Genomic DNA, 17640 nt, shown 5'->3' with positions numbered 1-17640 from the left:
TCATACACATCAGAATAACGCATCACAGAAAAATTGCAATATTACCTATGTGACTAAGACTGTTTAATAATCTGAGTATTACTCACTAATTTTGAATAGATAATAACATCCATTACCTACCCGTGAGGATTATTCTAAAATATATACCACAAATCAAAGTAAAATGGAGTGACGTAACAGTCAATAGAAACAAAAGTTTTGAAGGTAATGTTTGTGAACGTTTGCTTCTTCATTCGTCAAATTTAAAATATTTACCTGGGGCAACGTCTATAGTGTTATTATTTTCTAATCCTTGATTTTCCTGATGGTGATAGATGGAATTTGGCTGTCAGTTCAGTACAAAACAAAGAAACATGCTTGAAAAGTAATAAAATCAGTTTGACTTTGGTTGAATGCTTTTTATACTTTCTGCAGTGCATTTTTGACATTATCAAATGTTGGTTGTGTGTTTCTGACTTAATTTCTATCTATTTTTAAATATGACAACCGTCAAAATCTTCTTCATAAAGCTGTAAAACTACAAAACACTCTTAAAATCCAGTATAATCAGTTTATGCATTTCTAAACGTATTTTATAGCTTTATAAGTGGAATTTCAACAGTTATGATATTTGGCCGTTAGGTACAGTTCTGTCCTAAACCTGAAAACTGTCAAATTCAATCCCATGGAGGTACAAAACTTGAAAAGTAACAAAATAAGTGTGATTCAATTTACTTTGATTTTTGCTATATCCGTCAAATTGTCTGGTACCAAACCGAACAGCTTGGTAACGAACAGGATGGTTGGAATCTTAAACTGTTTTGCAAAATCAAATTCGGCCAACAAAAAAAAATTCCCGGATGTAATTTGGGGGGGTAATAAAAACCGCACAAACTTTATAGAAAAAAACATGAAGTTACAAAAGCCAAATTAGCTTTGAACGGGTCCTCAAAGGGCGCGCTAAAACACGGTTTACCGCTCCGCAAACTGGCAAAGATGGGCTTTTTTTATGGGCCCGGGAAATGGTAAAAGGTGCATTAACTTATTTTTGATAAACGGCCAACAGGGTAACCTTGTTAGGTTAGATTATCTCGTGTTTTTGCCGCAACTTGCTAAGGCAAGTTAATTAATTTCCTTTTAGTCATCCCTCCAAAAAAAAAATTAAGCCTGCTGCTTGTTTGGCAGTCCAAAGTGTTGGATTTTCCACATTTATCTCTCGAGGCCTCCATTTGCATAAACTGAAAAATAAGTCCAGTTTTAAAGCTGATTTCCAAGCAAAATTGCCATGGATTACACCTCTGTTTCGTGAAAGCCCCCAAAGCTATTCAGCACCTCCTCAAACATTAACCAACTCGTCCTTGTTTCAGTCAATCCTAAACTGAGCCCAAGGTATTCAATAATTAATTGTTTAAACTGATTAAGTTAACAAACTGGTGTTTTTTTTAAAATAAATTGCTGTTTTATGACAGTGAATTATTTAAATAAACTTTACTCGAACGCTAAATCATCGATTGGATAAACACAGGGCAAACGAATACGAGCCTGAATGAAAATAATCTCCGCTCTGTGATTTTTGCGCTTTTTTTGCGCCCCTTTCGAATCGAATTATTTTAAATGACATTAATGAAAATAACAGGAGAATGTTGAATTGATTGCCATATTATTCTAAAGTTATTTGGTTACAAGCAAAACTATAATTTATGTTTTATGTGTTAACAGAATTTGGATTGATCCAATTTGATGACTGACTGACAGACAAACTGTCATTATGGATTTTGTAGGTCTATGTTTTGAAGAGTTTGTCTATGCAACTATCATAGTAATGCCGCTCTATCAATTAACATTTTAGTAATATGACAATACGCTAGTTCTGCACTAAACTTGTTGACGACAATTTTCAGATAACAGTGTCAAAATATTTTGTATGCTGCCAATGCAATGCAGCTTATGTATAGGTTATTCCATTGTAAAAAATACATTGAAGAGTTTTATGGTAAACTGAGAAGTAAATACGAATTGATTGATACTTCATTTGTAGACTAAGCAGTTATGCTTAGTTCACATTTGCAGCATTTTCTTAAATGCTGGGTGCTGTTTGTGATTTTTGTATTTGTGGTTTTTGACAACGCAAATACTACACATGTGGACTTACCATATGCAACTTTTTTTTCTTTGAAGTAAAGAGACGAAAACAACTTCTTTAGAGCATCTGTGGCATACAAATTTTCGTATGGAGAAAGCACATCCGAAATATCCGTTGCGGGCTGACCAAAACCGACCGGAAACTTGCCATAATGGATTCTTTGGCCGACGGATATTGGAAGAGGCAAATTGTCCTCGTAAAAAAAAACTGCCTAAAATGCGTTCATGAATATGTACCATGCCAAAATTGATTACCGAAATAAAAGGCTATCTGGATGATACTTGATTTTGCGACTCTATTTTTTAGAGTTTGCATAACTGGGATTTTTTTAGAAAAAGCAAATTTAAACAATGCAATGGACATAAAAGAGTGCGCCCGGGATTCAACGTCCATTATTTTCCAGTTCGGATCAAAGATATGCATTGTTTCAGTTGTCGTGCTTTATAAATTTCAACCTGATATCGATCTGGACAAGTATAGAGGCAAACCGGAAAAAGATTTTTCTCAATTCCAACAAGAATAATCACCGTAATCTAACACTTCAAGCTCGTAAGGGCTGGATTAGCGAGCAGGATTAAATCAAAGTTCCAATAAAAAATTAAATTATTTTTAAAATGAAAGAAAAATATGCTTTTTTGTTAAAAAATTAAACCGAAGCTCAATATTCCAGACTAATTATTTTCCGGTCTGGATTTCTTCAATTTGTAATTCATTACGTAAAACAAATAAATGGATGGCACAAGCTCTATTAATTAAAGGAATTTTCCTGTTATAACATGTAATAAGTACGAAAAGGAAGGGTAGGTTTAGGTCAAATCCCTAAATTTCCTATTTGAACAGTCCTAAGGCCCTGAAAGGGATCCTCTAACTTGGACCCTACAATTATCTTGGGAAAACTTAAAATGTGAAGGGAATTCCTAATTAAATAAATTATCCAAGTTAGTAATTATTCATAATAATGATACTGTTTTTTGTTTTCCTGCCCTGTTTCATTTCAACTTCTTATTTGATGGTATGTATAGACTTTTATGTGTCTATCGATAGTTTTAGAAACGTAACACAATACTCGTACTTTTTTAATTGTTACTGCAAGTTTGGTACTTTTCCAAAAAGGTGATTTGTTTCCGTGACTTTTGGCAAGGGTTTAAGTGTGTCATGCCGACAATATTGGCAGGATTTAAGTAAATAGAAATAAATCCAGAACCGATCGAACTGGTTTAGTAGAAATTGAAATTGCCAAACTTTAGAAATACAGGCAACACCGCTTACAAAAAAATTTTACTGAAACAAACACCTGGCTGGCTAAAATTGAGTTGTTTTAACTCTATTTTGGTAACTTTCTTCAAGCTTCATGTTTACAAGATATTTTGCAATTTTACTATACTAAAAAAAATTAATAACGCAGATGCAAGTTCATTCCTCGATGATGTGATAATTTAAACTGTAATTCCCCATTGCCTGGTACTTTTATCGTCTCAAGAAAATACCGTGTAGATTAAGCTTGGCCAACGAGTATATAAGATCTAGACACACTAAATCAAATCACTCTTTCTAGTATTAACATTCGTTAATGTATTTTGCTGGAAAAAAAATGAAGTTCTTAATCTTCACTTTGTGCTTTACGTACGTGTTTGGGGTGCCCAATTATGAAGAAGCAGACGTTAAGGATATTTTACTACGACATAAGCGGTAAGGGTTTTAAATTACCTAATGTTAAAAGTACTCTGGAGTTAATCTCTGAAATTCTTTTAGACAAAATCATCAAACAAGTATCAACATTAAGGACCCTGGAATGGCCACTCTTAGCCATCAAAGTACCATTTTGAATAATGCAAATCATCGTCTTGATGGCTCTGGATACGTATCCAAGGATTTGAGAGGACACGGTATTAAGCCGGATGCTTATGGGGGTGGATTAGGTTATTTACACAAACCGAGTGCATCAACTTTAGGGGTTAACGCCGATCATGTCAGAAGGGGAGGTTTGTTGAAATTTGATTAATTCGTAAAACAAAATTTTGGTGATTTTCTTTTATTTTACAAAGGAACTGATGTGACTGCATCTGGTACATGGAACTTTATTCACAAACCCAACGCTGACGTTGGATTGACTGGACAATATGGACGTCATTTTGGCCCTGGAGGAGGACGACCCAACTACGGGGTAATGTTAAATGGTAGAGTTCGATTTTAACCCCTTCAACCCTAATAAAAAAGTTTTAAACTGAAATAAAACTCTTCAAGAATATTTAATCACTCCTCTCCCTAATTACTCCATTAATGGAGTCTCGTCTCAAACAGGACTAGTTTCATTAAATCTTGCCCTTAAGATGCAACCACTTGTTTTGTAGGGTCCTTAATTAAGTTAGATGGGACTGTTTGAGGACAGTCAAGCTTAAAAGATTACCTCCACGTTTATCCAGTTATTCGAGTGGAAAAATCCGTCTTGGAAGGAATTTTATGTCACTTTTCGATTCTCTGAATATACGATAGCAAGAGTATTGATATTGACGTAAAGGTCTGGATGTTTTCCGTTTTCTTTATCCATGCAATGTTTACATATATGTGCTGTGTTTGGATGATCCGGTTTTTTTTCTAGTCAGATTGAATATTAGATTTGCGTAAATAACACCACTGATGGTGGTAGTTTGGGATTTAGAAACTGATTGCTGACCAATTACAAACTGCCCTTCTGAAATCAGAAAACATTTGACAAATTAGACTTCAATCAGAGTAGATCAAATGTCAAAATGACAGTTTTGGCTTGAAAACAGTCAGAACCCTGCTTATAAAGCTGTAAAATGCAATTAACGGTATTGTCAAGTGTATTTTAAAGTTTTATAGCTTCAGGGATCGCTTTGTTGATAACTGACACCTCAATGGTAGATTAGACTACATGTCAAATAGACTGTGTAATAATGATTAATGACAAAAACAACAATCTAACTTGCGTATATGTGTCAGCTTTAAGCTTCCTACACAATTTTTACTATACTGACTTTTATCTTACCATCATGGTTGTATAGGGTGGCCTTCGCTCAGTCCATGTTAGAAAATATCACTGAAACAAAACATACCAAATGAAAAAAAATTAAACATCAAAGACTAAGAAACAAAATCTAAACAATATTGATCGACTATTTATTATTACGTCAGAAATTTCAGCTTTTAATATCCACGTGTAACAGTGGCAAATTAATTGATCGGTGACTAAATAAAGTAAATAAATTACAGAAATTGATTTTTTTCTCTCATCCAGTCTAAAATAAACTGAAATGCTATTTTGAGTTATGCTTGGGAACTATTTCGGTTTCTGCCACACGTGGAATTCGCCTGACATTTTTGTTTAGATAAAGTGCAAATCAAAATTATATTCCATGTGTTGCAGAAATGTAGGAAAAGTTGTTAAACAAGTTCCTTAATAAACACCAATCCATTAATAAAACAAACACCCAAAAAGGGTTCAGGCTCTATAGTGTACAAATTGTTATCGTTCTAGAAGTTTAAGGGAAACCCATTAAAAGTTTCCTTTCGATAGTCTATAAAGTGTTCCAATGCTTCCAAAAACTAACACCATAAATCCGCCCTGATGGTTCTTTGGGAGTTTTTACGTCCAAACATACGTAAAACAAGTTTAATTTAGTTTTGTGCGGAATTTTCTCAATCTTTTTAATAGAATGCAGCAAAATATAGATTAAACCCAGCTTGCAATATGTTTCCATCATCCAACATGCAAGACGCAGTTTATGGAAGTAAAGTTGACCCAGTTTTCTCCCTGCTTGTATTTTGAGATGTACACACTGTTTTATTATAAGACCCCCGTCAGCGGCTTTATCTTAAAGTAGTTTACTTCTTGGCATGATAAAATTTAGCTATGACGCACTGGAAAACGTCTTGTAAGCTAATTGTGGTGGCTTTTGCTTTTTTCTGGCTTGACTTAAACAAAACTCATAAAAGAAGAAAAATGCCATGCAGCATCAACTCAGCCCAAAAAGACAGAATGTCCGGGACTATTATCCACAACAAAATATGGCATTTTTATTTTATTACATCCTAACATTTCAAACACAACAAAAAATATCTGTTTTATTTCGTTATTTCCGAGCCTTGTCAGTCTTAAAAAAGAGGTCTTACCGTAAGCTAAAGGATAAAAGATCCCGGGATATTCTTGGAGTTTGAAAAGCGGAAAAAAATATTTAAAAGTAACAGAAATCGAGTTTTTGCCTACCGTAAGCGTCACTTAACCCTGGAGAATCAATAGGGCTACAAAGAAAAAATTTATTATTTTTCCTCAGGTTAAATCGGGTGGAATCCTTTAGGATAATAAAAAAATTCCAGAACAAAAAAATGCTAGTAATGTTGTATTGTTACCGTAAATGACTCTCTTATTATAATATCAAATATCCCTAGATTTCTTTAGTCACAATAAAGACAGAAAATTTCCAGATAATCAGTTATTGAGTCAAGACTACTCTAAACTCTTTCTTTCCCTCTATTTCTCTTATTCCTATTTTTTTAAGTATAAATTATTACTCTAACATCCACTTGCTTATCACTGAAATTTAAAAACCCTTTTTTTATTTTTATCTCACAACACTGTCAAGCCGAAAACATTATCCACATCAAGAAAATAAAGACTCCTAGTCTGGAAGTTGTCTCTTAATGTAGATTTTATGTCGGATACGAGCCCCCCCTTTGGGGACATTTTGCAGGTTTTTCTTCTAGACTGGAGGAGTGGAAACAAATGTTCCTTGAAAAAATAAATGCGTCAAAAGGGAGTAGTCAGTTGTCGTTTAGAGTAAAACGAATATAACTAGGTCACTCACCCTTAAAAATGATATAAAGTAAATTTTTCACGTTTAAGTTGTGCCTTATAAAATACGTCACTATTTGCAAGACATAATTTACGTCAGAAAATCGCGGGCAAAATGGCTGTTCACAATGAAATATTTGCTTTCGAGACAGCGACATAAATCACGGATAAAGTGCGACAAACGAAATTTATATCTATAAAACATCCCCTTAAGTATGTCAATTAGTTCACACACACGTCCGGTTGATATTCTGAAATCGATATTTTCACATCATCCAAAGTCCATAAAACTGGAAACCTGTTAATTTACAACGCAACTTGTAAATGGAACCAGAAAACAATGTGTCCTTTCTCTCATATAATTAATCATCAAGGCTTTTCATTCATTTACGAGAATGCAATTTCAATCCTCAACGGATTTTATTCAACGTTTCGAATTTAAATAGACCCTTCCAAGGTTTTTCAAATTGAAAAACTTGATAAGTGCTGTTCACTTTGACCAGACTGTAACTAAATCGCAAGTTGTAATGAAATGAAACTGTGCTTGTCACATTACGAAAAAAAACTCCAAATTTAAATTAATAAAATTATTTTCTTTTGATACGTTTCAGCGAACAGAATGCTGCTTTAATTTAATTTAACCGCCAACCGAGTTTTCTTTAAGGGAAATTAGTTTTGTTGTAATCTTAATCACGATCAGCATGGTAGAACTTTGAATGAAATTTTCATTTAAAAGAAGAATTTTATACATTTTCTAGTCAATTATTGTGACTGAAAGTGTTGAAAACGTATTCCGTATTAGAACTTTAAAATTGACTGGATATTATTCTAATTCAAGGCTTCCAGCAACACTTTTAGTTAGAAATGTGAAAATCTTAGTCAAAAAACATGAAAATTGCCTAAAAAGTGTAATTTTACATTTTTCAATCGATTCTTGTCACTGAAAGTGTGGCAAAGGTTTTCAGAACCTTAAAATTGACTGGATAGTCTAGTTCAAGTCAATTTAAATGCTTTCAGCAACTTTTTAAGCTGTAAATGTAAAAATCTTAGTCAAAATACATGAAAGTTGGCTTTAAAGTGTAATTTTGCTTTTTCGGGTCAATTTTTGTATTTAGAAGTGTGGATAGTCTTCATAAACCTAAATATTAGTTTTCAGGCAATTTTCCACGTTTAAAAGATAGTTTCAAATCATTTTCATATAAAACAGGTAAAAATTAAAGTAAAAAAACATGGGAGTTGCTTTAAAAGGGTAATTTTACATTTTATAGTCAATTCTTATCACTGAAATTGTGAAAAACATATTTAGAAACCTTAAAATTGATTGGATAGTCTAGTTTAAGTCAATTTCAATGATTTCAGCAACTTTTTAAGCTATAAATGTAAAAATCTTAGTGAAAATACATGAAAGTTGACTTAAAAGTGTAATTTTACATTTTCCAATCAATTCTTGTGACTGAAAGTGTGGCCAAGGTTTTCAGAACCTTAAAATTTACTGGATAGTCTAGTTCAAGTCAATTTCAATGCTTTCAGCAACGTTTTAAGCTATAAATGTCAAAATTTTAGTCGAAATACATGAAAGTTGACTTTAAAGTGTAATTTTGCTTTTTCTGGTTAATTTTTGTCTTTTTTAGAAGTGTCTTCATAAACCTAAATATTAGTATTGAGGCAATTTTCCTAAAAGATAGTTTCAAAACTTCCAATCATTTTTATATAAAAAAGGTAAGAAAACATGGGAGTTGTCTTAAAAGGGTAATTTTACATTTTCTAGTCAATTCTTATTCCTGAAAGTGTGGAAAACATTTAGAAACCTTAAAATTGACTGGATAGTTTAACCTAAGTCAATTTCAAGGCTTCCAGTAATTTTTGAAGCTAGAAATGTGAAAATATTATTCAAAAAACATAGAAATTGCCTTAAAAGTTTAATTTTACATCTTCAGTACAATTTTTGTATTTAGAAGTGTGGAAACTATCTTCATAAACTTAAAAATTGGTTTTGAAGCAACTTTCAACGTTAAAAAATCAATCCCACACTGCCAGAACATTTTTATGCTAAAAATGTAAAAATTAAGTTAAAAAAACATGTAATTTTACATTTTCTAGTAAATTCTCAACTAGGATAGTCTAATACAAGTCAATTTCAAGGCTTCCAGCAACTTTTTTAACTAGAAATGTGACTCAAAAAATTTCCATAGCATAAATTTTCCTAATAAATACGGTTTTAATTAGTATTTTGTTATGATCAATAATCAATAGACCATAATAATTGACACATTAAACAAAGAGTGTTGTCAATTTTTCTTTCGAGTAGTGAGTAAATTAATTAACTTTTTATCGATTTTACTACAAGTTGAAACTTCCAACTTGTCTAGGAAAGACCCTAAAAACGAGTTCGAATCCCCCAAGGTAATCACTTCCTGGCACTTTACAAGCACAAAACTCCATTTCCATATTCTTTGCACACGGCAAACAACCCCCGCATTATATTGAATCCTCTGCTTGCATGCTGGTAATGTACGTGAAAGTTTACCTTGGCGGCGGTGAAGTTCAGAATCAAAACTTTCATTCTACAGTCGTTCAAAAAAAAAATCAGTTTAAAAGAGTTTGCAAGTTTAAATCTAATTTTATCCAGCTTAGTAGAGTTTATCACAAAATTGCAAAAAGTGGTACTGATGCTTGTTTTGCACCAGTTTCAGCTAGCCATTATTAAACTCAATTTAAACTTTCACTCTATTTTATTCAGTCAAATCGACCTGTTTTTGCCCAATATTCAGAACTAAAAATTTAATCTCCATTGTGTCCCTGTAAAAAATCAACAAAACTCCCAAATCGGTTTTAGTATTGAAAACATTTTGAATGATCTCTTATACGGACGGTCTCCATTATTCAAATAATTCTCGTTTTATTTAACTGTAAAAAGGGGCTGTTACATTAACATATCCGGATTTATCGAAATTCCTTGTTATCGGTTAATTCCAATTTGTGGAACGTTGTAATTTAGGTTCGTTCTTCCCTCTTTTTCCGTTTTTTTTTTGCGTAACGTTAATCTGATGATGTTTAATTTATGCGTTCAATTCCGTTTGGTTTTTTCATAATCACCCAAAGCAATATACGGGTATTTTGATACAATTTGCTTATTAATGGAATATTTCAGTACAGCAGATGTAACAAATTTTTACAGCTTAGAAAGGTATTACGTATAATGTTAATATACCAAATACGTCAATAATTTATCCTTCTTTATCTATTTTTACAGTGATCAATGACAGAAGTTTACATGTCCAACCTATTAACTTAAATGAGCATAGTTTTGGATAGCATTCGACCTGAGCTATCTTTTCACTTCAATTGGTCGTCAACTATCAAATAACCAAGTTTTGGAAAAAGTACATTGAAGCACATTCAAAAATGCGTGTAATTTGGTAAAAAAATCCTAGAGTATACTCTAGCAGACAGTAATAACACTGTTTAGTGGTAAATTGCCTATCAATGTACCTGACACTTTGATTATCTAGTTCGAATATGTTAATCCCCATTTAGGATGTCAGTGACACATGCAACGTGGGGCATGTGCTAAGTTAACACGTAACACGTATATTAGTGCATCGTGCATCTCACCGTTAAATTAAGCCGATTGATCATTAAAGATTTTGTAGACAGATTATTCAAAAGGTTCCAGAGAACGGTTAAACTGGCTAACATGAAGAACGTACTGATCAGGCATACTATGCCTTTTTGTCTATCTATCATATTGAGATGATGAAACTGATGAAAGATCCAATTATTTTGTGTGTTGTGTTTCACTTTTTTATTTTGACATGGTCATGAAACCCGCATTTCTTTAACTTTATGCGTTTTGTGCGACAAAGGTAGTCAAAAGGTCAAGAAACTATTCAATCCACATGGAAAGAATAGTGGAAATGGAAATTGCAAAAACCTGAAAAAGTAGTGTAACTCCTTATTCACAACTTTTAAAATATGAAAATTACATTACTGTTTTTGCAGTTCTTCTACCGTTCTCCTGTTTTTTTGTATAATCTTCCGTTATTGCCATTATGTTGGTTGTGAAACTTTTCATTTACTTTTTCAGTTTATTGAAAAGGAAATTTAATAAGGATTCTAAAAAAGCGCTTAAAACAGTCATTTACTTACTCCAAATTATTCTCTAAAACCACGTGATATCTGTCACTATTATCAGGATCTTCAAAATTTTACTAGAATTTGCAAGAATTACATTTTAACACAGTTTTCGAAACTAGACGATTTTCTGAGATTTAACAGTTATTTTGACAATTGTCACTTCATAGCCTTCTGAAATTACGTGACAACTGTCAATAACGTCAAAACTGTCAAATCATGCTCTAAAGTTGCAAAAGGCAGGGTTTAGGAACGTCTTCTTGCAGTATGTGATATAAAACGTGTTTCTGAGATTTATGATAGTAATTTTGCAAATTGTCACGTGACCGTCTAGCTAAATAGTGTTTTACAATCACGTGACAACTGTCACTAACATCAAAACTGGCAAACCAAGCTCAAAAGTTGCAAAAATCAGGATTTAAAAACGTTTTCTTGCAGTATTTGATATAAAACGTGTTTCTGAGATTTATGACAGGTATTTTTCCAATTGTCACGTGACCGTCTAACTAAATAGTGGTCTACAGTCACGTGACAACTGTCACTAACGACAAAACTGACAAACCATGCTCAAAAGTTGCAAAAATCAGGATTTAAAAATGTTTTCTTGCAGTATTTAATATAAAACCTGTTTCTGAGAATTATAACAGTTATTTTGACAATTATCACGTGACTGTCTGACTAAATAGTGTTCTACAATCACGTGACAACTGTCACTAACATCAAAACTGTCTGAACCAAGCTCAAAAGTTGCAAAAATCAGGATTTAAAAACGTTTTCTTAAAGTATGCGATATAAAACGTGTTTCTGAGGTTTATGACAGGTAGTTTTCCAATTGTCACATGACCGTCTAACTAAATAGTGGTCTACAGTCACGTGACAACTGTCACTAACGTCAAAACTGTCAAATCATGCTCAAAAGTTGCAAAAATCAGTATTTAAAAACGTTTTCTTGCTGTATTTGATATAAAACGTGTTTCCGAGATTTATGACAGTTATTTTGCAAATTATCACGTGATCGTCTAGCTAAATAGTGTTCTACAATCCCGTGACAACTGTCACTAATGTCAAAACTGCTAAACCATGCTCTAAAGTTGCAAAAATCAGGCTTTAGAAACGTTTTCTTGCAGTATTCGATATAAAGAGTGATTTTGAGATTTATGATTTTTGACAATAGTCACGTGACTGCCTAGCTAAATTATCCTTTAAAACCACGTGATATCTGTCACTAATGTCAAACCTTAGAAAATAATTATTAATAAAAAATCTGTATTTTTGAAGTACGGTTTTTATAGCAAGGCTCAAAAATCACCTACTCACAAGAACCCTAAATAGTACACATAACAGCTAATTTGTTTATCAAAAAAACTGTTAAAATGAACGAAGAAATGGTAGTTTATCTTAATTTTGTCCTACCAACAGCTGATCATGACCCCCTAATTAATAATTAGTCCCTAGGTTAAGGTACTAAAGGTATTTTGCTAAAAATTAGGGCACATTTTGTAAGTTGAACCAGAAACTTTTTTGCTAAATAACTGCCAAATTCATCACTGATGCAAATAAATTCATGAATACGTCATATAAAATGTGTTGATGTTGCCTATACCAATAACCAGAATATTATCGCATTAGGATGAAAGAAAATTACTTTTCGCGCAAAAATCCATTCTGGATGCTAAAAACAAACCCGCATTATGGCAAACCAAATAAATAAAATCCACCAGGTTACGTGGATTTCTTTGACTTTTTTGACATGCTAATTTGTTTAGGCTTCCAACGAAAATAAACCAAAAAAAATCGTTTTGTATGTGAATCTGTAATAATAGAGTGAGTTTTTGTCTATTTTCTCAGAACAGAATGGTTCACCTGAAATCTAGTTAGATCATCTAAAATCCAAATTTAGTCGTTTCTGCAAAAAGTGAAAAGTCACTTAACGTTATTACTAAATAAACGTCAATTGAGAGATTTCCTCGTAACCGCAAAATTTACTGTATAATAAATTAAGCTTTTATTTGCTTGGTACCCAATTATACAACATAATTTATTTCCCGCATTGTACAAGCAAGACAAATACACTGTAATTGTAATAAATTTATCCGAACTGGATATTTTTAGATTTCTGTTTGTTTAAATATGTGGCTTCATTTTTTCGGTTTGTCGATCTGAAACAAATTTGACGTTATTTTATAAAAAGGGTTTATGCATTAATAGTTGTGTAAATTTATTCAGTTTTCTGTTTGGTTAATTCACGATTACACAGGTTACATTGTTGACTTTACCAGCCGATTTTGGTGTGTTACACATTTGAGTGGGTGCGTTAACTCTATTGTTAGCCATTAGTGTACATTTTCGAAAAAATTGATCTTCAAAACTGTACTATTGTTTAATTTAGTGCACAATAGAGTGGAACAATTGGTAATAATAATAATTATTATTATTATTGCCACACGTGGGAAAATGCACTTTATTATGAATCGACGGTTATTTTGTAGCAAGAACGGAAGCCGGCTATTTACTATAATGATACTTGAATTTGCTGAAAGGTATCATGTTATATGTAGAGTTGAAATAGAAAAAAAATAGTTTAGTAGCGATTATTACGCTATTAGCAAGGCTGAATCTATCCAGTAACGCTTATTAAACGATTTAATCTTTAGTCTGATAAAGATTATTAATCGATTAAGATAATATAGTGATTTAACATTAAATGCACTTTAATGCTTTTAAAAAATAAGACATATGAATAATAGGAATTGTTATTAACAAAACAAATTTTGTTTTTGGAAATCAATACAATACAATTTACTGGGTCAGGGGTGTGTCACCTTCAAAACTGAATCATTGTCGTTTCACTTTGCGGTCAAATCGATTAATAAGTACCCTCCCGCATAATTGTATGCAAATACTTTGGTAATTAACCGATTACGACGGAACTACCTATACTAAGTGTTTGGTTGTGCGGTTGTAAAAATCTAAATTTAGCTAAAATGGGGAAAAAAGCTTTTTGCTGTCATTTAACTAGTGGAAATCACCCAAATTGAATGTAAACAAGTTTGACGTTGCTTCTTTTTACGAGGCTGATTTTAGTGGCGCTTTGTCAATAATATTTAGCTAATTGAACAATAAAGATGATGGCTTAAACTAACATCAAAAATCAGAATGACAGAAAAGGACAAAATTATTACTTGTTTAAACCGTTTGTTATATTTGCTTTTGCAATTTACCACGAAAATACATACGAACATCAGACCAACCTTGAGAAAATTGTTAGCGATCTTTTTCCAGTTTTGTTTAGATTTACATTTGTCATCGGACTTCGCTCGGCCTTGCCATTTAAACTGTTGAAACTGTAATAGATAAAGTGATGAGAGTGTTCATCATTCTTCAACCGAATACCACACCAATAGAGACACCATGTATCACATGTCACTCAGTAGTGAAAAAACTTAATAGAATTGTATTATTATCTAGGTTATTTTTGAGTTTTAAGGTTGTTTCTGTTTTTTTTTTCGCAAATACTTAGGATAGGTAGCAATGACCCAATAACATTGAAGCTATTTTCGCTTTCGTCCGTTGCATCTAAAATCTCCGTTCAGCTTTCGACTAATGACTTTTTTCCTGAACAGTAAATGTCCTCTACCAATTTGAATTATTTATTACCTCAAATATGTAATAGAAGAACCACGTTACAGGCAATGAACTGCACCTAATGGATGCATTATTACTAAATTTTGGGCGCGGGCTAGATTTGTCACGTACCATCAAAAACGATTGTCGTTAAATGGGCCAGAAAATTGTCCAATTTTAGTAGGGAATTTCAAACTAGAATGGTCGAAAATTGTCACCACGTCCGTTTTTATGATGTGCTAGCAATCCAGAAAAACTCAAGTAATTAATTTAATCTTGCAGCAGTACAATAAGAGACAACAATAACAAAACAATTCATTTATAGTTTATTATTAGAATCGTTTAAGTATATGTGCATGCACTAGCTAAATCAAGGATATTTGCCACAATTTCCTTTTAGTTTATTAACATTATTAATCTTCTGAAAAGAACTTTTTGTTCTTTTTTTCTATGCCCATCTGAATAATATGCGCACATAAAGTGAATGCGGCAATATAAAACCGCCCGTCTTCTTCCACTTTCGCGAACTTAATACAGGCATTTTCCTGTATAAATTCAAATGCGAATAAGCATTTTGTAGTTGTGCAATGAGGCAAAGTGGAAAGAAGCCCCTTTTTGGAGTTTTGTAGGAATTACGTGGTCGGATAAATCCGGTTGAAAAGTCAAAACTAACTAAAATAAACATCCTACTTTTTCAATCGAGCAAAATGTTGTTCTGTTTCCAGTTTTCTTGTACCGCAGTGAGAGAGTCTGGATTTTATAGTTTCAGGCTATTTTTCATTGTGAAGAGACATTGTCCAAACCAGCAGTGGAACTATTTAAGGGAATAGAAAAGAAATTGTTTTATCATACTTTTTACATCTTACATCATAAGTTACATAGTACCCTTACAGGTTTTCCTTATTAAAATATTACAATGCTGGTGAATAATTTTTTTCTCCCATAACCATAGGTTACATTTAAGTACAAGCTAAATTATAAGCTAACTTTTACTGCGCCTTTGATGTTTTACCCAAAGGGTAACTTACCTATAATTACCAATATTCCAAATTTCTTTCATTCACTAGTCTGTATTTATAATACAGGGTGGTTCAGTTTTAAATGTCAATAATTCACCATTCTATAGCCCATCAAAAAATAAGTTAACATACATATTATGTCATTTTCCTGAAAAATGCTTCCCAAGAAAAATACAGTCCATAAATGTTATTTAAATATATAATTTTAAAAAATCAGTTTCTTGTCATAACTGTCAGACCCCTGGAGCAATTTTAATTAAATTTAGAAGAAATACATATGAAATTAATACTTCCATCAATCTAAACTGTCCAGTGGTGTAAATACAGAAAGATGGTTTTCATTTTTCTGCCTTATTCTCTATGTCACTGGATATTTTTCAAAATTTTCAGTTTTTTTTTTACTTTTTCAATTTGACAAAATAAGTATCTCTTACAAAATTCTGAATTGAAACTTTGTTTACGAAATAATTGAGTTATTACGTTTAAAGACCCAAAACCAACCCAACCTAACTTAAAAATTGTCTTGAAAATGGTGAAAATTGACTTAAGAAGCTTAAAAAATGTCTTTGTAGCCAGTTTTCACAGTTTTCAGACAAATTGAAAGACTTTAGTTTTGAAAATTGACTTAGAAACCAGTAAATTTACTTTGAAACTGTGAAAATTTACTTGAGAGGCTTAAAAACTCTCTTTGTAGTCAGTCGTTATAGTTTTCAGAAAAGTTGAAAAACTTTAGTAGTGAAAACTGACTTCTAGCCATGAAAAACTACTTCATCTAAAAATTTTTACAACAAATTCACACATTTCAACCTTGAAAATTGACTTGGACACCAAAAAGTGACTCTGAACTAATGAAAAGTGAGATCAAAAGCTTAAATTTTGCAAGTTTTCATAATTTAAAAATACATTTCAATATTTTAGTCTTCAAAATAGTCTTAAATACAGGATATTGATATTAGATTCATGAAAATTGACTTGAAGACTAAATTTTCAGGTTTTTTACTTTGCTTTTCATTTTCTTAGAACTCTGAATTATTTTTAGGGCTTTGAAACTGCTTTCAGCTTGGGAAATTGAGTTTTAGGCTTATCTTCACCAAGTTTTTACATTTTTCGTAGGCTTAATTATGCCATTTCATGCTTTGTCAGTATTAATTTGACTTCTAGACGCTTCACTGTGCTTTAAGATTGAAAAATCGAATTTTGAACTATTTTTTATAGTAAAAGTTAAGTTTCAGACTTTTTGGTGATGTCATGACATGACAATTTTGGCATTAAATGCTACGATATTAGTCTAAAACTTCTTTCTCTGACTGTCTGACAGTTGTAGCAAAAAAAAGATTTTCAAAACTGAATTTTAGCGGTCTGTGTTTTCCTTAGGAAGCGTTCTTCAAGAAAATGACATAATGCGTGTCAACTTATTTTTTGATGGGCTATCGATTGGTGAATTATTGACATTTAAAACTGGACCACCCTGCATATTGAATGTTTTCGCGTTAATCGAAAATAACAGCTTTTAGTGGAACAAAATGCGGCTATGACTATATCGCAAATTTATTGGTTAAGTAATCGAAATACAATTTAATACCAATTTAGTTTATGGCAAGCATAAATATTTTGCTCTATAGGAAATAAAAGCTGAAATTAAACAGTTCGTGTTAAAGGACGTCTCCCAGGCTTTAACTTGGTGTTAAAATTATTTCAGGTAATATTATGTCCAGATGCGTCCATCATTTGAATTAAGTTTCACTCTCGCCAATCTGGATTAATTTACTAATACCAATCACAGATGTGTAATTCAGTAAATACGAAATCCCAGTCTGGATGACAATATTTTGTTATCAGAACACGTCAATAAAACAAAAGATAAACTGATGGCAAATATATTCTGCGGATTCATAAAATCATTTTATGGATATTAAGTCGTTTTGGGG

At 32.2% G+C, this 17640-nt stretch overlaps 2 protein-coding genes across 2 annotated transcripts in view; one reads left to right on the top strand and one right to left on the bottom strand.

Annotated features, from left to right (window-relative positions):
• Positions 1 to 17640, bottom strand: part of LOC145733432 (adenylate cyclase type 6) — a 48337-nt gene that overhangs the window by 23734 nt on the left and 6963 nt on the right. The window contains exon 2 of the mRNA XM_081986250.1: positions 5133 to 5183. Within this exon, the coding sequence (XP_081842376.1) occupies positions 5133 to 5138 (6 nt within the window). The 5' untranslated portion in view covers positions 5139 to 5183. The remainder of the gene's footprint in view (positions 1 to 5132; positions 5184 to 17640) is intronic.
• On the top strand, positions 3652 to 4357 carry LOC145733447 (uncharacterized). The gene is made up of 3 exons (XM_081986273.1): positions 3652 to 3811; positions 3875 to 4104; positions 4168 to 4357. The coding sequence occupies exons 1-3, from the start codon at positions 3693 to 3695 to the stop codon at positions 4314 to 4316; spliced, it is 498 nt and encodes a 165-aa protein (XP_081842399.1). The 5' UTR covers positions 3652 to 3692; the 3' UTR covers positions 4317 to 4357.

Source organism: Ips typographus, linkage group LG9, assembly GCF_016097725.1.
Source record: "Ips typographus isolate SLU linkage group LG9, UJ_Ityp_2.0, whole genome shotgun sequence".
NCBI classification, from domain to species: Eukaryota; Metazoa; Arthropoda; class Insecta; order Coleoptera; family Curculionidae; genus Ips; species Ips typographus.
Note: the sequence above shows the minus strand (reverse complement) of the source record. Positions and strands in the feature narration are given on the sequence as shown.